Source organism: Babylonia areolata, chromosome 25 (assembly GCF_041734735.1).
Source record: "Babylonia areolata isolate BAREFJ2019XMU chromosome 25, ASM4173473v1, whole genome shotgun sequence".
Lineage (NCBI taxonomy): Eukaryota > Metazoa > Mollusca > Gastropoda > Neogastropoda > Buccinidae > Babylonia > Babylonia areolata.
In genome coordinates this window covers 11900773-11926849 of record NC_134900.1, presented here as the reverse complement: position 1 = coordinate 11926849, position 26077 = coordinate 11900773, and the positions used below count along the sequence as shown (strand labels likewise).

The 26077-nt window shown below is 40.0% G+C and overlaps 1 protein-coding gene across 1 annotated transcript in view; it reads left to right on the top strand.

Moving 5' to 3' along the window:
• LOC143299485 (putative receptor-type tyrosine-protein phosphatase mosPTP-1) overlaps window positions 1–26077 on the top strand; it is a 73359-nt gene that overhangs the window by 30539 nt on the left and 16743 nt on the right. Inside the window, exons 14-27 of the mRNA XM_076612720.1 lie at window positions 1573–1629; window positions 7806–7917; window positions 8695–8801; window positions 10379–10476; window positions 10948–11041; window positions 11568–11647; window positions 13690–13824; window positions 14676–14801; window positions 20363–20526; window positions 21174–21309; window positions 22411–22590; window positions 23699–23869; window positions 24490–24618; window positions 25209–25343. Of these exons, the coding sequence (XP_076468835.1) occupies window positions 1573–1629; window positions 7806–7917; window positions 8695–8801; window positions 10379–10476; window positions 10948–11041; window positions 11568–11647; window positions 13690–13824; window positions 14676–14801; window positions 20363–20526; window positions 21174–21309; window positions 22411–22590; window positions 23699–23869; window positions 24490–24618; window positions 25209–25343 (1724 nt within the window). The remainder of the gene's footprint in view (window positions 1–1572; window positions 1630–7805; window positions 7918–8694; window positions 8802–10378; window positions 10477–10947; window positions 11042–11567; window positions 11648–13689; window positions 13825–14675; window positions 14802–20362; window positions 20527–21173; window positions 21310–22410; window positions 22591–23698; window positions 23870–24489; window positions 24619–25208; window positions 25344–26077) is intronic.

Here is a 26077-nt window from a genome sequence, read left to right as displayed (position 1 = left end):
CAATCAGTTGGTAGGTACTTCAGTGTACACATATTATCATTATTTTGTTTTCTTCTTTCCTTCTTTCTTTTTTTGAATATTATTATTCTTAGTTTACATCAGCTGAGCTTGTCAAGACAGTTACTGCTTCTCATTTTCGCTGCTTCCACTATTTTCAAATGATCTGTATAATCATCCTGACTTGTTTCATACTCATCTCAAAGGTGTTGTTTTTTTGTTTTTTTTCAACACATTGTTACCATATATAGCCTCATTTGCCTATTTTTGACACCCCAGTATTTTGGATAATTAGCTCTTTCCTGTATCCGGCACATAGTTAACTGTAGTTTGCAATCAGTGCACACCTGCATATTGATAAGGTGATCAACAGTGAAATGAGGGAGAGGCAAATTTATTTGTTTTCCATGAGATAAAAGAAGTTGCAAGAACAGGTTGTTTTCATTTATTAAACTGATTGTGTGTGTGTGTGTGTGTGTGTGTGTGGTTTTTTTTTTTTTTTACATGTTTGATCATTCTGCTGTGAATCTTATACATATATTTAAGCAGATGATACACATATTATATTCATTGTTCACGAGAAAGGAAGCTTTTAGGTTTGTACATGTATAATTATTATTTATTTATATAAGTATATATATTTATATAATTATTATTTATTTATTTATTTATTTATGTATGCTTATAGTTGACTTCATCAAGTTTTTGCGCCTTATACATATTATTAGTAGTGGTAGTAGTTATTTTTTTTAAATGTATTTATCTATTATTTATTCACCCCTTATTTATTTGTTTATTTTATTTTATTTAAAATTTTTATTTATTTATTTGTTTATTTATTTTATTTTAATTTTTTTCTCAAGGCCTGACTAAGCGTGTTGGGTTACACTGCTGGTCAGGCATCTGCTTGGTAGATGTGGTGTAGCGTATATGGATTTGTCCGAACGCAGTGACGCCACCTTGAGCTACTGAAACTGAAAGTGAAACTTGTACATGTTGTGTTGTGAGTCTTCCTTTGAAAGTGATTTGTGTCAGTACTTGGTAAGCCAGTATGTACTTTAAGTCAGCGAGAAAGAGGAAGTGATATTTGTGTTTGGTTTACTAGTTTTGCCCATTTGATATTTTCCAAGGCCAATTTTGAATGTGGAATATTGCTTTTTTAAATGATGATGATAGTGATAAAACATTTATATATTGCCCACCACTGGACTGAAAAAGAGCCCAGTATGCTGTGACAATGAGTGGAAATTTGAATAATATTTTGGTTGCAATTTGTCTTCTGTTCACATCCTAACTTAGTTGAAATGTTTATCCCATGAAAAAACATAGAATGAGAAATGATTTGAATTAAAATGTTCATCCCATTAGAATATAGAAAAAGATAGGAGTCAGCGTTAGTGATATCGTTTTGAAATAAGTTATTGAGAGACAGAGAGGGGGGATGGAGGGAGGAGAGAAGGGACACAGGGGAGCACTGGAATCTCGGTTATCCCTGCTCTCCCTCTCTTTCTCTCTCAGTGTCTCGTATTCATTTTCATTTGACTTGACATGTCTTTTCTCACTTTTGTTTTACAGTTGAAAGCTTGGAAAAGAACAATGTAATCTGGGATAATTTTGGGAACAATAACGATGGTAATCATATGGCTTTGTTTTCCCCCTGAGTGTTTGTGTCAGTGTTGTTAATGTCTTTAGTTGGTTGTTTTCTTTTGAGTTCAGTATTGCATTATGTTATGAAAAAAAAAAAAGTTTTGGCGTGGGGCAGAACAGAATTGGCTGGAAAATAGGAAAGATAGGGTTGAAGGGAAAACATATGTAAGAATTAGGGAAATGATGATGATGCTAGGATAAGTTCAAGAGTCTTGTAGCTAGGGAGAGATTGATATTTAGAGTGAGGGAATGCATGTGTGTGTGTGTGCAAGAGAGGGTAGACCAGTGTGGGAGAGAACGTTATTAAGAAAGGACAAGTCTTGTGAGATATGTGAATGCATGTGTATGTTTGTAAGATGCAGCATGACGGACTGTTTGAGAGGTTATGACGGTTTAACAGTGCTCAGAGTGAAAGGAGAAAGCTGGGAGAGGTGGTAAGTGTTTTGAAAAAGGGAAAGCTAAAAGAAGAAGAAGAAGAAAAAAGAAGGAACATGATCAGGGGAAAAAAAAAAAGAGTTGGGATGTGGGGAGAGGAGAAGGGGTATGTACATAGTGATGTATGGGGATTGGAGTGGATTTGAGAGAGGACAGTTTTGGCTAACGTGAAGGGATAGGAGGGAGTGCTGTTGCAAGGCATGTTTATTGCATTCATTTTCCTTCTGTCTGCTTTTTTCATTTTTCTTTTTCTTTTTCTTTTTCTTTTTTTTTTTTTTTACACATTTTTCAGTGTGCCATTTTCATTTGAAGCATTTTGTGTTTGCATACCTTCAGCTCCAAAATTTATTTACATGAATTAATCTGATAACATTGATTGTTAGTTGCTTGTGAATAACATGAAAAAGAAAACCCAGCAATGACTCATTCATTTTGATTGCTTTCTAACGTTACATGTTTTGTGTTTGAATCAGAGGAAGAAAAAAAATGCCTTGATAATGCCATTCAGTTCAGTGTCTTTCACGATTATGATGTTACCTGAAAAAGAGAAGTTTGCTCTTTTTTTTTTATTTTTTAGTTATGTTTGTAAACAAAGTGAGTCAGTGTAATACCCTGCTTTGGTTGTGTGTGTGTGTGTTGGTGGGGGGATGAGGAAGGGGGTAAGAGAGGTGTGTGTGTGTGTGTGTGTGTGTGTGTGTGTGTGTGTGTGTGTGATTAACACTTTTTAAATTCATTTGAAAATGCTTAAATCATCTGTGTATTATTTACACTTTTAGAATTCATTTAAAAAAGCTCAAATCTTTGTGAATAACAATGCCACTTCAGCAATGACCAAGTCAGTTTATTTTTTAACGTGGAGACTATTTCCCTTAAAAGTAGTAGTCTGTGGTTGCTTCAGTAGGTGCTACATGTGAATCAAGGAAGGCTTCACCTCAATTTTTTTCTTTTTTTTTTTTTTCTTGGTTGAATCAGCAGTGGTTTTGTTAGGTGTTTTGGTCATCACTGAGGGAAACAAAGTAGGTTTCTAGTTGACATATTGTACAGACAGAGAAACAAGCCATGGCAAGTAAGCAGTGATGACTGATGCATCTCCCAGTGTCTTTCTAGAATCGTCGTTTCCTTTTGGTGGTGGTCTGCTTATTTCTTCTTTTTTTTTTCACCAATGTGGCATCTGTTCTGTGCTAGTGACTGTGTGCCTGTGTGAAGTAGCTGGGGGCTGGTAGCGTGGTCATGATGGTGTGTTTGTTGTTCTGTTTGGCTTGATTTGTTTCCTCTTTGTTCCGCCTGTACTCATCCACCTTCATGATGTCGAAGATTGTGGTGACTCTGGAGGGGCAGAGGGATAGGGAAGGGTTCCACAAGTGGAGTTCTATCTATTGGAAGCGTGGAGGCTCTCGCAGAGGGATAGGGAAGGGTTCCACAAGTGGAGTTCTATCTATTGGAAGCGTGGAGGCTCTCGCAGAGGGATAGGGAAGGGTTCCACAAGTGGAGTTCTATCTGTTGGAAGCGTGGAGGCTCTCGCAGAGGGATAGGGAAGGGTTCCACAAGTGGAGTTCTATCTATTGGAAGTGTGGAGGCTCTCGCAGAGGGATAGGGAAGGGTTCCACAAGTGGAGTTCTATCTATTGGAAGTGTGGAGGCTCTCGCAGACGGATAGGGAAGGGTTCCAAAAGTGGAGCTCTATCTGTTGGAAGTGTGGAGGCTCTCGCAGAGGGATAGGGAAGGGTTCCACAAGTGGAGTTCTATCTATTGGAAGTGTGGAGGCTCTCGCAGAGGGATAGGGAAGGGTTCCACAAGTGGAGTTCTATCTGTTGGAAGTGTGGAGGCTCTCGCAGAGGGATAGGGAAGGGTTCCAAAAGTGGAGCTCTATCTGTTGGAAGTGTGGAGGCTCTCGCAGAGGGATAGGGAAGGGTTCCAAAAGTGGAGCTCTATCTATTGGAAGTGTGGAGGCTCTCGCAGAGGGATAGGGAAGGGTTCCACAAGTGGAGTTCTATCTATTGGAAGTGTGGAGGCTCTCGCAGAAGGATAGGGAAGGGTTCCAAAAGTGGAGTTCTATCTGTTGGAAGTGTGGAGGCTCTTGCAGAGGGATAGGGAAGGGTTCCAAAAGTGGAGCTCTATCTGTTGGAAGTGTGGAGGCTCTCGCAGAGGGATAGGGAAGGGTTCCACAAGTGGAGTTCTATCTGTTGGAAGTGTGGAGGCTCTCGCAGAGGGATAGGGAAGGGTTCCACAAGTGGAGTTCTATCTATTGGAAGTGTGGAGGCTCTCGCAGAAGGATAGGGAAGGGTTCCACAAGTGGAGTTCTATCTGTTGGAAGTGTGGAGGCTCTCGCAGAGGGATAGGGAAGGGTTCCACAAGTGGAGTTCTATCTGTTGGAAGTGTGGAGGCTCTCGCAGAGGGATAGGGAAGGGTTCCACAAGTGGAGTTCTATCTGTTGGAAGTGTGGAGGCTCTCGCAGAGGGATAGGGAAGGGTTCCACAAGTGGAGTTCTATCTATTGGAAGTGTGGAGGCTCTCGCAGAAGGATAGGGAAGGGTTCCACAAGTGGAGTTCTATCTGTTGGAAGTGTGGAGGCTCTCGCAGAGGGATAGGGAAGGGTTCCACAAGTGGAGCTCTATCTATTGGAAGTGTGGAGGCTCTCGCAGAGGGATAGGGAAGGGTTCCACAAGTGGAGTTCTATCTATTGGAAGTGTGGAGGCTCTCGCAGAGGGATAGGGAAGGGTTCCACAAGTGGAGTTCTATCTGTTGGAAGTGTGGAGGCTCTCCTCATGATCAGCAGATGGCAGATGGGATGAGACAGGGGTTGAGGGGTGCAGGAGCAGGAATGGAGGGAAGACGTTTGGCATGGCAGAGAGGGGTGGGGGGTAGAAATAAAGGGGTCCCCCCTGAAAGCAATGACTGCCTACACGGTAGGGGTAAAAATGGTCATGCACGTAAAAACCCACTCATGTATACAAGTGAATGTGGGAGTTGCAACCCACAAACGAAGAAGAAAAATTGAAGGGGTGAGGTTGGTGAGTAGATCTGTTGAGATGATGACCAGGTAGTTTTAATCATCGGCATCAGAGTGCGGACATGGAATGGGTTCTTTTTCCTCGTGGCCTGTGAGGTCTGGCATGTGTCTGGATGGAGTGACATCAGCCATTTCTGCTCCCAGTGACCACGACTGTCAAGGCCCCTGTTAAAGAGAGACTGAGCAGATTGTCTTATGACATAGTGTGTCATTATGATGATAATTTAATTTGTATATCTTTTTTTCATTGTGTTCTATATTGTTAGAAAAAAAAAGGAGTAAAATGTGAAATGAAACCCTAAAATAATGAATTGCAAACATTACTGTGTATAGACATCCAACCAAACACTAACTGTAATTTATGTATAAACACACACACACACACACACACACACACACACACACACTCACACACACAAGCCACATTATCACACACAACACAACATACATATCAAACATCACATGTCACCAGCAAACAGGTGAGGCACTGCAGTGAGGTTGCTGGAAAGGTCTGGTGTATAGCTGTAAGAGGCAGGGTGCCAAGACAGAGTCTTGAGGAACACCAGGTTCCACTGCAAGGAGCTGGATGAAGCTCCCTCCACTGCTTTTGTTCGTCAGAAGTGTTGTATTCATCTGGCTGGAAAGCTGGGTGTTTTTTTTAATTTTATTTAAAAATTTAAAAAAATTTTTTTTAGGATGTACAGAATCATTTGAAACACCAGTAATGTGGTATTGTGTTCACTGTTATCACATGCTGACTGGGAGCTGAAAAAAAAACCAAACACGTTTTTGAGAGGTGGTGGTATTGCCAGCACATGTTGCATTGTGGCTGAAGGCTTTTCTGTGGAACTGGTCTTGGAAATACTCTGTAAATGCATTATAAATTCAGCAGAATCCTTTGGACACTATTTGCACTCTGATGCTGGAAGCAGACAACTGATTGAGTTTTCCCTGTAGTTGCCAGAGGATGTTGTTGATTGTCCTTTTTGCTTTTATTGTCTGTGAATAGTTGTCTGCACTGTGTGGTCTGTGAAGTAAGAGTCTGTCTTTCCGTTGTTTTGCCTTCTAATCTGGATATAGCTAATCAGTCTGTTGTTGTTTTTCCCGTCTTTGTTGCTGTTATTGTTGTAAAAGCGAAGTTGCTTCGATATTATTGGTGCATTCTGTACTCTGAAAGACACTTGCCCTTTCTGTGATTTTTCTCATTTCATCCTGTGTGTATGATTTGCCATAACATCTGAAACTGTTTGCCTCATTTTGTCTTCTGTTTTTGTGGACTTAAGTTACTTTATCTTAAAGATAATAATTATATATATATATACATACATATTATATACATGCACTCATATAAAATGAATGAAGAATGTTTTTGGGTTGGACAAGAAACTTATTCTGTAATATATTCACTCAGTAGGCTTGTGTGATGTGCTTGGTTTTGTTGATATCCCTGTGGGGTAATAGAGTCAGTGGAAGGAGGGAAAACGGGGAAGGATCCATTGTTAGTTTGACCACATTTCAAGTGTATTGATGAAATAATGGACATGGAGAGAACCTTGACCTGGTGGAAATCGGTACTGTTTTTAACATGGAGAGATACAGAAAATGATTCTGAAATAGTTCTCATTTTCGTCAACTTGTGTGGCGATCTGTACACTACAGCGGTGCATGGGTTAATGGTCTTGTTCTCATTTGCATCACTTCACATGCCTTTTTGTGGCATTTCATTTTTTTTTAACTGGGGGTAAAAATAGGTGTTTGATTTGATAAAGCCTCACATGTACTGGCATACTTTGTCAGTGTCAGTATGTGGGCACTTGCATGTGCACATGCAAATGTGTGTGTACCTATTTAGTGAGTGATGACAGTGATTCATATCTTTGTCAGTTTGTGTCTTCTTTTGGTTTTGCTTGCCAGCTCATGTGAACCATTCTGACTATTTTTCTATCTGAAAGAGATTGTGTGTTGTCATGCACATGTAGTTGAGAAATCCAGCAAATGAATGCATAAAATGACCCTTCCTAAAAGTCCATGGAACATAATAAGGTTATGTTATTGTGTGGGTTTTTTGTTTCTTTTTTTTTCTCTCCATTTCTTAGTTGACGTATATCCTCCCTTTTCCTTTCCTTCATAAGTTCTGAAATCTATGCTACTTTTGACTTGACTTATTCCTTCCGCATCTCCTGTAAGCATCTTGTAGAGTGTGGGGCCATATGAGCACCGTAGCAGGATTGTGTTTGATGACAGAACATTTGTTAGCCTGCACTTGTTTTTCTCCACCATTCTGTTGTGCTGTCTCTGCATTCACACACATACAGTACTTCCATGATTGTCTGTACGTGTGTCCAGACACACAGGCATAAACATACATGTATACAAGATGACAAATACTTGTGCATGTACATATGTACATTTGGTATACAAAGTGTTGACTGAGAAAATATTCATCAAGTGTAATTTGATTTAAATGATATACAAAAATAGAAGAAAAAAAAACTATAAAAGCAAATTATTTTTTTAGATGATATTCTTTCACATTTAATGCTTCTGATTCTATATTACTTTGTGAATGTCATAATGCCAGTAATTGGTTTTTCATTTTTACCGGCACATGTTACAGTTATATGGAAATAAACTTAGTTTTGAATTGAAAAAAAAAAAAAAAAAATCCAGTTCATCTGACAGGATGGGAAACTACAGAAAAATGTCTCTGTGTTTCAGATCCAAAGTTTGCAGAGAGCAAGGAAGAAGAAGTTCCTAAAGAAATCATCGCTGGCGTGACGTGTGCCATTGTTGTCATGCTTATCATCGTCGTCATGTTCATTGGGTACAGGTGTGTGGGATTCTTTTGGCTTTGTTCTGAAACAGATGGTGACACTGATCATGCACATCCCACAGACATGAACACAGGCATGGATATGTAGTTGTTGTTTTTGTATATTGTTATTTGTTTTGTCACAACAGATTCCTCTTTGTTTAAAATCCAGGCTGCTCTACCCACGGAGAGCGTGTTGCCACAGTGCAGCCAAAAGTGGTGTTTTTTTTTTTTTTTTTTTTTTTTTATCAGAATTTTGCAGAGCATGCTGCATATGGGATCTTTGTTTTTCATCTCATTGAAAAGACTAGTACTGAGACCACCACTTAATTTGAGGTGGGGGGAGTAAAAAATCTCAATCTGTGTGGGATTTGAATCTGCGAATACTAGCTTCCAGGTCATGTGCAGTACCACTATACCCCACCCCCCACACCCCACACACATGAACATGCTCATGCCGATGTACACATGCACACATGCATACATCAGCAAACATACATAAGCTTTATCTAAGTTTAGGAATTTGTTTTCCAGTTTTGCCATTTACAGTAAATGAAAAAAAACCCACCCCAAAACCAAAAACCAAAACAAAAAAATAGAGGGGTGTGGGGGGCAGAGGGGGTGGGGGTGGGGGGAACAATCAGAATCCAAGGCTTGTTCATTGGCCACAAGGTTTGAATTTCATGTTGGGGGTGTCCTGTGGATGTATTTACCAGTACTTTGGGGTAAAAAGTGGCAGTTTACAACAGACAAAAGAGTGGATTGTAGCGGTAAATGGGTTCCATGACTGTGCAGGTCGTTGGCATGTCAGAAGTGTTACCAGGCGGCCTACTTTTACCTGGCTGTTCCTAGCCAGCTACAGTCCACACCCCCTACTGTCGTCACTGTTGCTGAACCAAGTGGTAAGCTGTTTCCTTTGGGAGTTTATTATTGTCATTATTATTCTTTTATTCTTTTTTTCTTCAGACCTGCCAACTGCATTGGTTTGAGTGTAAGCATGCTCCACAGAGCTTCAAACTGCTGCACTGTTTCACTGACATTAAAAATGCTGTAATAAAGTAACAAAAAACAAACAGTAATTTAAAGTAATAAGATTAATCTCTTCAGTGCCCCATGACAGAAATTTCCGTGAAGTTCTGAAGTGCTTGAAAGTGCCCCATGACAGATAAATCCATGATGCGAAAGCTTGATATGTCAGCTTTAATTATTCATGAAGAGCAAAACCTAATCAAAATTTGGTCATTCCAGGATGTTGTTTGTAGCATCCCTCACTGAAAATCTGACAGTGCTTTCAAAATGTCTGATGGTGATCTATGAAAGAGTGCATATGAGACAGAGTTTGTGTAGAATACCAGAAGTTTGGATTATAATTTAGGATCATTTGTGTATGTGAGGAAAAGAGACTCATTTATTTATTATTTTTAATATTTTATTGTTCCTGTATTTTCTTGGTTTATCTCCGCTGCTTTTCTATAACATATATATATATATATAAATTTGTTTATCTTATATTTATGTTTCACTTATTGCTTATTTTTGAGTTACATGAAGTTGATACTTTCAGGAATTGATAGTCTATTCAATTTCCTGTCTGAGGAGTATGTGTTATATATACTTTCTTGCAGTAGTATGCATGCTATAATTTTTTGCTTTTCTATTACGCTGTGCAACCAAAAACTACTTGGTAAATAGGAAGCACAAGCCAGAATAAATGCACACATATATATATAATTGACCTGTGGTGTTAGTTGCTTATGAATATTATGCATACATATGTATGTCCATGTGCAGGTTGGTGTGTGCGCACACACACTGTTATGCTTGAATATGTGTATGCTCGTGTAAAGTATTTAAGTTACTCTGATGTGTGTGTGCATGTGTATGCGTGCATGTACATGCTTGCAATTGCAAGCTGTCATGTACATGTGCAGAGTATATCTGTGCACAAGTACTTTTTGGATATCATTTTTATTTCACAAGTATTTTCATGCCCATGATATGTGCACAAAGAAAATATGTGGGGGTGGGGTGGGTGGGTGAACATTCAATCATCTTAACAAACAGTGAAGCTCATGTGAGATGCTTCATTTCCTTTCAAGGAAAGAAAACTGAGAAAGAGAAGCCCGTGGCACTCATGGGTGATGATGATAATGATATTGATAATAATGATAAAAGTTGATTCAAACTCAAATAATTTTGCTCTAAGCACTGTACAGTACATTAGTTCCATTAAAAGTACAAAACAACATGCCAACAACCTTCATGAAAAACATGCAGTTAAGTGAGCAAACATAACAAACTGTGACAAGACAATGCATCAAAAGTCCATACAAAGTTCAGTGTCCATGGCAATACCATGTTAATAGCAAACAACATAGCATATACCTGAAAAAGCATACATGCGTACACACATACATAACACCACCACCAGCAACAAAACAATGATATTAAGAGAGGGTGTGTATGTGTGTGGTCACAGAGGAGAAGGAGTATCCTGACATCCCTGTCAGCGAGTTCCCTGCCCATGTGGAAGCCATGCACGCTGACAGCGACATTGCTTTCGCACAGGAATTTGAAGTAAGTAAATCTGGTGTTTCTCTGTGTGTGTGTGTTTGTGCATGCGTGTTTGTGTGTGATGTGGGTGCGTGTGTGTGTGTGTGAGTGTGTATGTGATTGTGTGTGTGTGTATTTGTGTGTGTGTGTGTGTGTGCTTGTTGTCTGCTGCCAGCATCATGAAATATTTTTAAAGTGAGGTGGTCTTTATAAGAATAGTGACTTCACACACACACACACACACACTCACACATGGACACACACACACACACATGTACACACACACACACACACACACACACACACACTCACGTGTATGTATTCAAATTCTGACCCCACCCTTTTCACTCTCTCTCAGAAACAGATAACAAGCAAACACAACATAAAAACACATGCATACTAAGAAACCCCAGCACTGTAAAGAAATTCCACACCTCCACTGGGTAAAGTAAAATTTCTGTGTCCAGGAAGGTTGACGTATAAACCTGTGTGCAGGATCTCTCCCGGAACACGCGCACAGATTTTACCTGCGAAGCCTCCAACGTGCCCGAGAACCGAGCCAAGAACCGCTACATCAACATCGCTGCTTGTGAGTGTTGAGTCAGCCTGGCATCACAGCGTACCATTGCTGCTCTTTTGCTGCCCTTGCATACTTACTGTGTGTGTGTGTGTGTGTGTGTGTGTGTGTGCGTGTTGCAAGGTCACAGAAAATAGGCTATGTATTGGCACTTCCAAATGATTGACGGAGTTAGGAGGTATGCAGTACTGCACAGATTCAGTTGATCCATCATAAGGTTATTTTTTGAAGAGCTTGAGAATGGTCTGGGAAATGTGTGAAAATGTGAATACACTGAGCTGTTGATTTAAATCGAGTAGAAAAGAAAAGGACAGTAGTATATGTAAATGATTGTATGTCAAAATGAACATTTGTATATTCAAATGACCATTTATGTCTAAAAGACTGCTGTGTATTTAAATGACCATTGTATTATTAAAATGAGCATTGTATACACACTGTGATAATGTGTCTTTTGTTGTTGCTTCGTGTCATTGTGGTTAGTGATGAAGCAGAGCATTGTTTTCATGCAGTTTGACTTGGTGCTCTCTGTGAACAGTTGATCATTCTCGGGTGGTGCTGAAAGTGGATTCTGGTCGACAGAAGCAGCCTGATTATATCAATGCGAACTATGTGGATGTAAGTAGCACTTCATTCTTGTCATACTTTTGCTATTTATTGGGAGTGGATATGATGTGAGGAGGCTCTGTATTCATAATCACATTCATGGATGCTCATAAAAGTATTGGATGTAGAGATTTTGATCTTTTCTCTTTTTCTGGATAACTTTTTGTTTGGTTTAGTTTCTGTTGTTCTGTTTTATTCTACCATCTTTTGTTTTAAGTGACTCCTAGTTCCAGCAAAAAGTTTAAAAGAACCAGTATATTCAGGATGTACTCAGTTCCTATGTACATGCATCAGAAGATGAAGGTAATGCATGCATACTGTAAATGGATATTCAGTGGATTATGGACATGCGAAAACATCTAGATTTGATGTGATTATTTGAAGGAAAAGGAAGAAAATAGAGGTCATCACTTTTGCATATAAGTGAATGTGGAAGTCACAGCCCATGAAGAAGAAAATAGAGGGCATTAAAAAAACCAAAAAGCAAAAAAAAACAGTCCATGAAAACATTTCAAAACAAAAGAAGGGAAGGAAAAGATTGAAAATCTGAATCATATTCTAAGCAGACAATAATTGGAATTACATAATCGGGTATACAGCTCTGTGTGTGAATATGTCAATCATATCCAGAGCCCCAGTCAGCATTACAGCTTCATACCTACTGCCTTTCTCCCCAATGTGTGATGCGTATACCTGGATGATGTCCACTTCGTTCGGCCTATAGGATGAAGATTTCAATTGACAGTGCCTCGGAGTTCTGTAAGCAAATGAGTGTAACAAGTTTCTGTAGGAAAATGAAATTTATACAACAGGTTTTGTCAGTATATTTCGTTCAGACTGTTTTCCCTTTTCTTCGTCCCTTTCCACCAGAAAGTACAGTACCAAAACATACTTTTGCATTCTTCCATGTTCTCTTCCTGTGTTATCAGGCTTGTGTCCTGGAGAATAAACAGTAAAACTGAGTTTTCTGAGGCATTAGCTAACACAGAAACAATTAATGTTGTTAGTTTCAGTAGCTGGTTCCATTTGATTGTTGTCTCGCCATTAGTGGTGTGTGCTGCCTTTCTTTCGCATTTCCTCTGACTGTTACCTTCTGAAATTTCCTCATGTCATTGCAAGAACCTGTGGTGAATGCTCTTTCCTCAGTGCTGCTCTTCATATGTGGAACAACTTTCCACGTCATATCCGTTCATCGGATTCTGTCTCTGCCTTTAGCTCTTCATTAAAAACTCTTTTCAAAACCTGTCTGTAAGCACTGTCAGTTTCTTACTTCCTCAGCGCCTACCTGCCTACTCACTTTGAGGTATAAGAGAATGGGGAGGGATAGGGTAGGGGGAGAGAAAGCGGGTGGTCATGAGTAGTTCATGTGATTTTTAACTTCATGTGAAGCGTATTGAGTTCTTTGAGAGAAAGGGTGCCATACAGTTGTACATTATTATTATTATTGACTCACTTGTGTAAACAGAGTGAGTCTGTGTTTTAATCGGTGTTCAGTTGTCTGTGTGTGTGTGTGTGTGTGTGTCCGTGGTAAACTTTAACATTGACATTTTCACTGCAAATACTTTGTCAGTTGACACCAAATTAGGCATAAAAATAGGAAAAATTCAGTTCTTTCCAGTCATCTTGTTTAAAACAATATTGCACCTCTGGGATGGGCACAAAAAAAAATAATAATGAAGCCTAATTATATGCAAACTGTATTTACTGTTATATTTATATTTTTTGTATTGTCTAAACTTGGCACTTTGATCTGATATTCTGATCTAAAAACAAGAGCAGTCATTATTATCATTTTTTGTTCAAACAGGAACTTCTTTTGCTAAGCATGGAAGTTTTATTTATTTTGCAAACATTTGGTGCAGATAGTAAAAAAGGGAAATTACTCTGTAATTAATGCTAGGGGACTTAATTTGCTTTAAACTGATCTTTCTCATCTTAAACATTACATTTTGAAATTATACTCAATACATAAAAAGCTTGTTTGTTTTACTCTCAGTCACAAGTGAGTCTTGAAGGCCTTGCCTCTCTTGTTATTATTATTATTTCTGTTGCAGGGTTACCAAAAGCACAAGGCCTACATTGCTACTCAGGGCCCTCTGCCTCAGACCTTTCCTGATTTCTGGCGCATGGTCTGGGAGCAGAACTGTAGTGTCATCGTCATGATCACCAACCTCATGGAAAAAGGAAGGGTATGTCACTGTCATTGATTTATTAGAGGCTGTCAAGCATTGTTTCTTTCTTCTTTTTTTTTTGTGGGGTCTGTAGTTTCTCTGCAGGAAATTTGGGAAACATAAATGTGTATGTTAGTTGTTACCTGTGTGTGTATGTGTGTGTGCGTGTGTGCATGCGCTTGGGTACATGTGTGTGTGTGTGTGTTCATGCATGTGTGCGTTTGTGTGTTGTGTGCATGAGTGTATGCATGTTTGAGTGGTGGAGTGAGTGAGCAGGGAGGTGTGTGTGTTGTGTGTGTGTGCCTGTGTGCGTGCATGCGTGTGTGCGCAGGCAGGCATGCATGGGTGTGTGCATATCTGATTGCTTGAGTGAGTGGGGAGATGGTGGGTGAAAAAAGCGTGGTGGATGTTGGTGAAGACGGGAAGGAATTTCTGAATGGGAGATAGAGGAGGTAAATGGGGCTGGTGGGTGTTGAGGGCTTGTGGGTTGTACTTTAAAGCTGCATGGAAAATATTTCAACCTACGAAGCACTTTCTGTTGTTCTTTTGTTTTCTTTTTTTTTCTAATTGTTATTTTATGGATTTGAAAGTGATGTGTATTTCATTTGTGTTCAAAATGAATAAGTTTTCAGCTTAAATTTTGTTTTTATTGTCTACAGAATTTCATGTTTTATCTAAACAAAACTGCAGTTTACTATATAAAATACGATAAACTGATTTTCATGGTTTTTGGTCATGTAGAGAAAATGTGACCCCCCTTGGCCCCTTGTATAAAACAGTGAACTGGTTTTTATGTGTGTGTGTGTGTGTGTGTGTGTGTGTGTGTGTGTGTGTGTGTTTTGAATTTTACTTTATTTCATTTTTTACAGAGAAAATGTGACCAGTACTGGCCCAGTGATGTGTCCGAAGTGTACGGCAACATATCGGTCAAACTGGTCAGTTCCGTGCAGCGTGCTCACTTCACCGTCAGAACCTTTAACCTGCGCAACACTAAGGTAAAAAAAGTAAGCATGTCGCTTTTCTCCCCTCCCTGCTGCTTTGGTTTGGTTTGGTTTGGCTTTGGCTTCACTTTCAGTTTGGCTTTGCTGTGGCCTTTTCAGGTTGGCTAGAGTGCTGTATAAAAAAAAATTTTTTTTAAAGAAAGAAAAAAAAAAAGCTGGTACGCTTCAGCGATATGTATCCTAGATGATGTATTGGGTCACCAGATTTTGTTTGGTTATATTGTGTGCATTGTATTTAATTGATGGCACAAATCTGCTTGGGCTCATGAGAATATCAACTTTTCTGACCTATAAGCAAGATTTTTATTTATTTATTTTTTTTTAAAATTCAACTTAAAGAACTGAGTGTGTGGCTATATGAACAGCGTGGATGATATGTGCCTGAAAGTCTTTTACTCATTTTCTCAAGGGAGTAGAGAGTTGGATGGGAGAGATGTGTGGGAGGGATGAAGGGGTGTGGGCGAGGGGGAGGAGAAGGTGCTTTTCTTTAAAAAAAAAAAAAAAAAAAAGGAAGAAGAAAATCAATACAAATAACAGGCGAGTCAACTTTTGCATCTCTTGCTTTTTGATCATTTTTCTGGACCGAGTGACCTGTTAGCCGTGGCATGATATTTTGTTTTGTTAAATGAGATTCTTACAGCTGAATGTTGAATGATGCTTGGGTATTTGTGAACAACAAATGAAAACAAAATGTTATGTGTGAAAAAGCGTAAACTGTAAATTCAACAAACATGAGACTTGAAACATGTGTAATGATTGTTTGTTTATTTTTTCTCTTTATGACTTAGTGACTTTCTGCTAATGTTTTTGTTTGTTGTTTTTTTTCCATAATTTTAGTGACTGTCTACCAATGTTTTTCCATTTATTTTAGAGACTGCCTTCCATGATAATACAGTCTATAGATTTTAATACGCAAACTGCTGTGAGCTCAGTGTATCCATGCTTACATGATATGTGATGTCATATTACAATAATATATTATACTATATTATATGCTATATATATTGTGTTTATGTACAATATTGTATTATTTTATATTACATATTAACTATATGTGGAACAGGATAGAATTCTGTCATATATATATTTTTCTTTTTTCTTTGTTTCCTTCGTTCTATTTTTCTTTTCTTTTTTTCTTGGTCTTCATTTCAGTTTCTTTTTTCTTGCCTTCTGTTTTTGTGTATGTTTTTTTTATATTTTATTTCTCTCCTGTCATTCGTTCCTTCTTTCCAGTCCTTGGAAAACCGGTTACTGCCTGAACAGTGAGCAGCATGACTTGTTTTAAGAATGCAGATAGACAGGCAGGAGGTTTCTCAAGATGTATGCTGTGTCTTGTGGTATTCCTCCATGGTTCTGTTCTTATTCTGTTTGTTTATGTTGTTTCAAAGCAAAAAAAAAAAAAAGAAAACCTTTCATCACTGTTCCACTTGGCCCCTTTTTTGGTTTATATTTTGTGTTATGGGTTATTATATACTTGTTTTATATATCATAATTTTTGGCTCATACGATGATACAGCACTGGATTTATTTTGGACTCATATAGAGTGCACAGACCTGATAAACCGCATCTTCTGAAAATGCTATATTGCTAGCTGCAGAATAGCTTAGTTCACCCCAGATTTGTTTTGAGTAATGATGTAATTTTTGCAATTGGATCAGGATCCAAGTTGTTTTCATCTGCTTGTTGACTCAGGTCTTTTGCTCCGTTTGTCTGCACTGTTACCTGCTTTTTCATCAGTTGCTACAATTTCTGCCAGTCTGAAACCTTGAGTTGACTTGCACTGTTGTCAAGTCCCTGTGTGGTAACTCACTCGGGACGACAAGTTTTCTCCCTTGCTTTTCCCCAAAGACGGCCCATTTGTAAGGGTTTGGAAAAAAAATACAAAAAATACAAAATACAGAGTAAGAAAATGAAACTTTCAGAACTGGTTTATTACGTGTTGAGCTATTACATATAGCTCCCTTCAACGTTGCCGTCGCTGCCTTGTTCGCTTCACAACATTTTGAGAAGAGCCTGCTTTGCTAACAGGCTGGCACCCGAGCAGATGACCAGTCAGTGACTTTGTCAGCGTGTGTGTGAGACGGGCCACACATGGCAGGCTGACCAATCATGCCATTCGATTGTGGAGTGACCCAGAATAGCGCACTCTGCTTGGCTAATCACAAAATCACGTGTACAGCGCATGATGGATTTTTATTTCTTGAAAATGCTGTTCCATTCTGTCGTCTGAAACCGAATACATGTAGGAATGCTCATGCATTCCTTCGTCCAGAGAGAGTTAATGTGTTAAAACAGAATCCAGTCTTCTAGTTCTGCTTCCAGACCCATCTTGATTTACCTGTTCAAAAAGATTCCTGGTTTTCAGTCCATTCTTCATTTATCTTCATTTACCTGTTCAAAAAGATTCCTGGTTTTCCTGCAGGCATTCAATTTTCAATGCATTCTTCTGCTTTCTGTTGTTCTTTTTGGGGTTGTTTTTTTGTTTGTTTGTTTTTTTGCACCATGAATTTATTGCAAACAAAGATGCTGCTTTTTTTCCCCCCCACCCATAGGTCAGATTATAATCACTTTAGATTTGGCATCATGAGTGATTTGGTTTCAGTTCGGTATGATGGTGAGCAGCAAAAGTGTTGAATCGAACAGTGAAGCATGCTAGAATTGCAATTCAGTGTGATCATGTGTGTTTATTGTAATCAGTATGTTGTCAGATATTGAGTTAATTGCTGGAGGTGGCACCAGGTGGCAGTCAGAATTAAGTTTTCAGACCCAGACAGGGTGCATGTAGCTGACAGTGTGTTGGTGTCAGATTGGAACTAAGAATTTGTGCCTTTTAGGCTGGAAATTATGTACTAATAATCTTAAAGTAAAGAAAATGAAACAAACAAACAAACAAAAAAACTCTAAAAGAGTCTGCAGCACTTATTTGTGTGTTTTTGTTCTTCACCTTGAGTTTTCTGTAATGTAATGCTGAACACTCCCTCACTCCACAGCATGATTTTAACATTAAATGCATTAAACAGCTTGTATCCAGTGCACTAGTTATATAATCTGTTCCTTCATGAGGTTAACACAATAATAGGGAGCATGACAGTTTGGAATTGATCTTTTTGTTCAGCTCAGTCCAACTGTTAATAATGATTGTGGTGACTGCAAATCAGTTGTGATGAATTGCAATAAGATGGTGATGAGGAAAATCTTATAAAAAGTTAGGTTGACAAAACAGAATTTCCAGAGATTCCATTCCATTTCTGTTGCTGTTTCTCTGTTCTCTCTTTTCTGTGATTTTTCATTTGTGCATGATTATTGGGATGGATCTGGTGTTTGCATTGTTGATTTGGTTGGTGTCTGTTGTAGAGTTATAAAAAAAAAAAAAGTCATGAAATGAAATACGAACATGCATGCATTATATTTGATTATCGTGAATATTGATTTTATTGTCTTGTTTTGAATGTGTTTGCCAGCTGAGCTCTGAGGTTTGTGAATAAAAGTGCTGAAGAACACATTTTTTATTATATGGATTAGTCAACTGATTGACATTATTTTTAATGATGCAGGGGAAGGGACACGTCTTGATGAACTGTCAAGTGATGCAGTTTCAGCACAGTTGAAGCCCCTTTTTTGTAGCTTTTTTAGTTTGTTGTTTTTTAAATAATTTTTTAAGTGATAATTGAAAGAAAGTCATGTTTCATTACTTGCTAAGTATTTAAAACAGTCTGTTCCAAGATGTATACAGTGGTTTTGATCCTGTGAGCGATATTTAGAATGATGGTTGTAAACAGGGAGCCAGGATGTCATTGACCTAGGTGAACTGTCCTTTTTGACTCACTTGTGTAAACAAAGCGAGTCTGTGTTTTAACCTGGTGTTTGGTTGTCTGTGTGTGTGTCTGTGTCGGTGGTAAACTTTAACATTGCCATTTTCTCTGGAAATACTTTGTCTGCCAATACCAAAATTGGCTTAAGCATAGTATGAAAAAAATCTTCAGTCATACCATTAACAGGTTGTAAATTTCCCGAATTAAGCCACAGTTCTGATTCATTAACGGTTTATTTTGTTGAGATGTGTTCTGAAATCCAAACATTCTAAAAAACGCTTTCCACTGAGTTTGGCCGACTAGAAGGTAGGTTGTTTTCGAAGACGACATAACCTCGTGTTTCTTGTTCACAGTTAAAAGGAAAGAAACACACATTCTGAACAGAACACTTACAGTGATACTAACTACACCATTGATGTCTTTACCACATATAAATATTCTAAAGTGGACACTGAATTAACTGGAATGAACATAAAAGAAAAATTGAATTGATTGTTTCTTTCAGCCCTTTGTAGACTGGTTTGTGCAGATCTAGAGATCTACTATGTGTTGCAATGTGCTTGAAGGAGGTGGCAAGGTCTCCTTTACAGCTGAAATAAAAGAATAATCTTGATGTAATAAAACAGAAAAAACATGATTTAAACGGCATTATTACGTCCACTACAATCACATTTGTTTATCACACAAAGAAGACGCCAACATTGCTTTAAGTTTTGAATTTAGTCATTTGACGTCTGATGTCCTGCAGCTTTGGGGATTAGTCTGCTTGCATCGGAACTGAACATGCGTGGTTCGATCCCGCTCGCATGCCTTTTTTTAAGATAATTTTTTTTCTCCCAAGCTTATCTATCATATTTAATATAGAGCACTTTTCAACAATTTTTAAAATCTTTTTTTTTCTCCTCTCCTTATGATTCCTTTATAGGAGAAAGTGTGAAGCACAAGTCAGTCTTGAAGGCTTTGCCTCTTGTTGAGTTTTTAAATCATCTAAAAATTACTGTTGCATAGCTGAAAATTATCAGGTGGGGGAAGGTTGTACAGGCTGTAGTGTCATCATCAGTGCTCAGTGAATTACAGAGACTCCATTTGGATTATGTTCTCTTCTCTCCAAAATGATTTGGTGGTATGTTGAAACCAAACGGAGATCTAGATGTTGAGGAGCAATATTCTGACCACACACCTTTAGCGATCATACTCCTAGTTCTGGAGAGACACCAAGACCATCAGCATTGTGTTCTACTCAGACGTTTGTGGCCAAACCCGATCTTGAACATTGAACTCCAAAAAAAACTTTCACGCTGGACATCACCACTGAGACCAAGCAAAGAAGATGGTGCTGGATAGGAAATGTCCCTGTAATGCCACCAGATACACTTCCAAAACCAACCGTTCACTGGACTCCAGTTGGAAAACGAGCGTAAGGAAGACCATGGGAGACATGGAACAGAACTGTTGAAAAGAACTGAAGGAGAATGGCTATACCTGGAGGAAACTAGCTGAGTCAACACAAGATAGGCAGCAGTGGATATATCATGTGATGGCCGTATGTGCCACAGGGTATAAGGAGGATTTCGATAAAATGTTGAAACCTTATTTAAAAAAAAAAAAATTGATGTTTTCATGTGATAGAATGATTGGGCAGCAAGCACACTACAAAAGTAGACATAGGAATTAATTACCAGGCGTAATTTCCCCCATACATAGGTCCCCTGAGCATTTTTTGTTTGTTTGACCCTACACAGAGGCACTCGGTGAAGGGGACGATGGAGCGCACGGTGTACCAGTACCACTACACGGAGTGGCCTGACCACGGGGTGCCAGACTACACCCTGCCGGTCCTGGAGTTTGTGCAGAAGTCTGCTGCCTGTAACCCCCAGGATGGCGGACCCATCATCGTCCACTGCAGGTAGCTTCTGCCTGTCCTTGTTCAGGGAGGGGGGTTGTAGTCTGTTCTGTTCTGTTCCGCTGGCTTGTGTTGTGCACTGTTCATGATCCGTACATGTGGCGTTGTTACTACATTACATGTGTTTTCTTTCTTTGTAACAGTCATTATGAAACTCTTGTCCTGAGGTTTTTCATATGTTTCATTTTGTTACGAAGGAGAAAAAAAAAAAGGCAGTACTGAAAGTTTTTAAGGAATTGCAGAACTATTTTTGGTATCATATGGTTTATTGTGTTCATTGGATTTAGCCATTCTTTGTTTTTATATTATACGCCCGCAGAATGACAGAGCTGACTGCAGTTGTTTACTGTTTTGGATACGTTACAGTTAAAAAAAAACAACCACCCAAAAACCCAAAAAAACCCACTGAAGGCAGGTTGAGTGGTCTGTTCCAAAACAAAATCATGCTGATAAAATCCATTTCATACAATTTTGAGGTTGAGTATTGTGTCAGACATGTCTGTGCCAGAAAAAAACCCCTATAAAACCAGTAAGATATCCACACACTTAAAGAATTTTCCGCTCATCTACATGTTGGGTCTTTGATAGGTGACTGCTGTATGAGAGCCAGACAAGAGTGACGTCACCATTTTTTGTCCCTATGTGTGCAGTGCGGGTGTTGGGCGGACTGGCACCTACATCCTGATCGACAGCATGATTCGTCAGATTGCTGACAAGGGCACAGTCAACATCCCTGGCTTCACTCTCCACATCAGACGTCAGCGCAACTTGCTGGTCCAGACTGAGGTTGGTGGTGTGAGGTCGTACACATACACAGACACAAACACAGACACAAACACAGACAAACACAGACAAACACAGACACACACACAGACACAGACACACAGAGAGACACAGACACACACACACACGCACGCATGCACGCACGCACGCACGCACGCACACTCTCTCTCTCTCTTCTAATATCACTTAAAGTGGAAGACATTAAACTGAATACTACTACTACTACTACTACTACTACACACACACACACACACACACACACAAACATGTGTGTGTTTGCACATAGGTACTGAATTTCAAGACACTTACATGGACACTGACAAACCAGCACCAGAAAATTTGCTGTTATAACCAACAATAGAGTATTTGCATTTTTGTTTGTTTGTGTTTTATATGTGTGTGAGTGTTCATATACTCCTGTCACAGACTCCCCCACGAATGCCAGTCAGCATGCATGTCACATGTAGCACACACCCTAGTGCAAAGGGGCAAGTATGTCTGGATATTCTAGAAGTGTATTTGTCAAAAGTATGTTGAATTGTTTTACGGTTTAGCATTTCTTTGTTTGATCTACACAATGAGTTTTCATTCTTAGACACTTGTCGCATGTCTCACATGTCTTTAGATCTTGACTAGCCTTTTAGTTTCCATTGTGATGACTTTGGTTGGCGAACTTTACGGACCCTTTATTTTCTGTTTACCACTGGAGATCACAGATCGACATAAGCTTACAGTTGGGCCAACAGCAAAGTGAGAGCTGTATGATCAATAGTTTCTCCATTGCATTGGGAAGTCATTTACAGCTCAGTCTTTTGTGAAGGACTATGACTCTCAAATTAGGAGGCAACACTGCACTGGCTCTTAGTGGTGCAGTCTTTGGGGGGTTGGGGGGGGGTGGTAGTTGGCCTTTGGGAACCATCCCAGCGCCAGCTGCCCTAAAGCCCTCTTGGCTGAGAGAGTGGGGATGTAACTTGGGCAAGACTCTCTCTACTGTAATCAAATTCTAGCCCAGATAGTCAGGACAGCAGTTGCCTCCTCTGCTGTTCCTGATGGTCAGAGTGGGACACGACTGACTATCATACCACTGGAGATGTGTGTGAGCAGGACCAGTACATCTTCATCCACGATGTTCTGGTGGAGTACCTGATGGGCGGGGGGCAGACAGAGGTGAGGGACGAACACATCATCAGCTACCTGGCCGCTCCCGCTGTGTCGACCAATGGTGTGGCCTCGCTGCATGGCCAGGTTCCCAGCTCCTGGAGCATTTTGGAGAAACAGTTCAAGGTCGGTGTGTTGTGTGTGTGTGTGTGTGTGAGTATGTGTGTGTGTGTTTGTGAGAGAGAGAGTGTGTGTGTGTGTTAGACTGCCTTACATTTTGAATCTTGTTTGACTGGTGTAAAAGTTTGAAGTACTTTGTGCTTGTGATTATCTGAGTGAATGCATGTGGAAAAGAAATGCCGGTAGTTATTGGTATTTGTCTTTGTTTGATGCAGAGGAGTGGCCTAATGTTTGTATCTGTTAATGAATCTCATGTATTTAGTTCTGAATGGGGTGATTTAACTCACGCTTAGCCACAGTACATTACAAATTTACATTTACTCACTGATTATTGATGATAATGAAGGTTATAATGTTGCCGCAGTGGAGGTCTGTTACGGAGTGAGACCACCACAGCAATACAGGCCTATGCTCTGTTCTCTTCACTTCCTTTCATAATCATGATAACATGGTGTTAGACCAGTCAACCAGGCCCAACAGTGCAGGTCAGGGGACTTGGATAAGCACCTTCAACAACATGGATGATACTTATCTGTCTGTTCCCCGTCTTCCCATTGGAGCCCACAGTATTTGTGAACTCTGCATTGGAGCTGGCAGAGACTGACAAATACCCCAGTGATATGCCTCTCTTAGGCTTCAGACTTGTGACTGACGGGCACCATAGCCAAGTGGTCAGAGCACTTGGCTGTCAGCCAGAGGGTCATGGGCTTGACCCCAGCTGTAGTGCTTGGTGGGTTAAGGGCAGTGATAAAACTTTTCCTTATCTTTCTTTCAAACATATTAATGCTTGTGCCTGAATCCCCTGTGTGTGTGTTTGTGTGTGTGTGTGTGTGTGTGTGACATATGCAGAACATCAAATAAGCATTTTACAGCTTCATTAATCAGTGTTAGTATTGAATGGGTATGGAGACCTAACATCTCCAGCATACACCTACCATCCCAGCCCCCCACCTCTCCCCAGAAACCCATGACCTCCCAGTTGTGAGTTTGTAGTTCGGACCCCATAACACCCCATAACTGTGATGGTAGATGTGTGTATGATTATGTCCATAAACTCTAATAAAGCTATACATGTGTGTGATTGGTATTCTGATGTGTGTATGTGTGTGTGCAGATGGTGACAGTTGACACGCCGCGTGAAGTAGACATGTCGTGTGCTCTGCGGCCGGTGAATGTGGAGAAGAACCGCAGTGGGGCACTGCTGCCTGTCAACCTGAAGCGTGTGCTGCTGCCCGCCAGACCAGGCGTGGAGGGCTCCGAGTACATCAACGCTACCTACCTGCACGTGAGTTACCCTGGTTTCAGCTCTGGAGGAGTTGGCAGTGTATGCTTGTGTGTGTATGTGTGTGTGTTTGTATATGTGTGTGGGTCCATGCATGTGTATTTTGAGTCTGTGTGGAAGTGCGTGAATTTTAAGTGTGTGTATGTGTGTGTGTGTGTATGTGTTGTTATTGTATTGTATTGTATTTTCCTTTTGTCACAACATAATTCTCTGTTTGAAATTCAGGGCTGCTCTTCCCAGGGAGAGCGTGTTGCTGCTGTGAGAGTGCCACCCTCTTTTATTTTTTCTGCAAGTGTATTTGTTTTCCTGTCAAAGTGGATTATTCTACAGAATTTTGCCAGGGACCGCCCTTTTGTTGCTGTTGGTTCTTTTATGTTGCACAAGGTGCATACTGCACCAGCGACCTCATATGAATGACCAGCATCCAGACCACCATTTAAAGTCTGCTGGATGGGGAGAAAATACTGGGGATTGTGGGATTCTAACCATTGCGCTCAGATTTTCTTGCCCACTGGGTGGGTGTGCTACCACTGAGCCAACACACCACTGTAAGTATTAGCACTCTGATTCCATGCATGCCTGCAGGAATGTGAACACCGGGGATGTGTGGATGTGTGCTGCAGGGTTACAGAAAGTCTGACGAGTTCATCGTGACTCAGTACCCAGTGGACCTGACGAAAGAGGACTTTTGGCGCATGGTGTGGGACCGTAACAGTCCTGTCATCATCGTCCTGCTGTCTGCCGATGACGAGGTCAGTGTGAGGGTCTGCCTTGTGCAGCAGTTGATTGAGGTTTTTATTTTTAATGCTGCGCTGAATTTGGATTTGGGTTCAGATGTTTTGTTTTACAATACAGATGCTGAGTTTACTGTTGTAATTGGTGTGTGTGTGTGTGTGTGTGTGTGTGTGTGTGTGTGTGTGTGTGTGTGTGTGTGTGTTTTAATGTTTTATGTTGTGAAAAGCTGAAATTTTTATTGGGTTTGCTTTGAGATGACTGTTGTGTATGATTTTGTTAGATATGTTGTATGTCATTTTTTTTCTGTTGTGCTTGTAATCTGGATGTATCTTGGACTTAACCACAATTTCTCTGCCTGATATAATAAAGTTACTCTCTGATTCTGAATCAGAGCTAGTCCATTGTGGGAGTGTGATGTGAACAAACCAGTGAAAATATGTTGTTGTATGCCACTTGCTGTGAGATAATATTGAGTACAGACTCAAGAGGGCTGGGACAGAGGTGGTGACAAGGACGTGTGTGTGTGTGTGTGTGTGTGTGTGTGTGTACGTACGTGTGTGTGTGTGTTTGTGTGTGTGTGTGTGTGTGTGTGTGTGTGTGTGCGCAGGAGGAGCCCAGCTTCTGGCCTGAGAAAGGGCAGATGGTGGAGGTGGACGCTGGCAACTTCAAACTGTCCATGAGGGATGACCCTGAACAGCAACCGGACTACACCACCAGGGACTTTATCCTGGAGTCCATGCAGGTAAAACCTGACACCCCCCCCCAACTCTCCACTGCCTTTATAGTCAGAAAAGTGTGGTTGAGACAGTGGGGCTTGTGACAGGAGGTGGTTTTTTTTTTTTTTTTTTTTTTTTTTTTTGTATGTGTGTGTGTTGTGTTTAAATCCTCTTCGCTAAAACATGGATGCCTTGATGTTGCTGTTTGTTGGTATATTGGTTTGGGTTCAGGACTAGTTTGAATTGATTGCTTCAAAATGCCTTAGTGCTGATTGATTGTGGTTGTGTGTGTGTGTGTGTGTGTGCGTGCGTGTGTGTGTGTGTGTGTGTGTGTGTGTGTGTGTTGTGTTCAAATCCTCTGTGCTAAAACATGGATGCCTTGATGTTGATGTTTGTTGGGATATTTGTTTGGGTTCAGGACTAGTTTGAATTGATTGCTTCAGAATATGTGAGTGTGTGTGTGTGTGTTGTGTTGTGTTGTGTTGTGTTGTGTTGCGTTGTTTTGAAATCCTCTGTGCTAAAACATGGATGCCTTGATGTAGATGTTTGTTGGGATATTGGTTAGGGTTCAGGACCAGTTTGAATTGCTTGCTTCAGAATGTGTGAGTATTGATTGTGTGTTTGTGTGTGTGTGTGTTGTGTTCAAATCCTCTGTGCTAAATAATGGATGCCATGGTGTTGTTTGTTGGGATATTGGTTTGGGTTGAGGACTGGTTTGAACTGATTGCTTCAGAAAACTTGAGTGTTGAGTGGGGGTTGG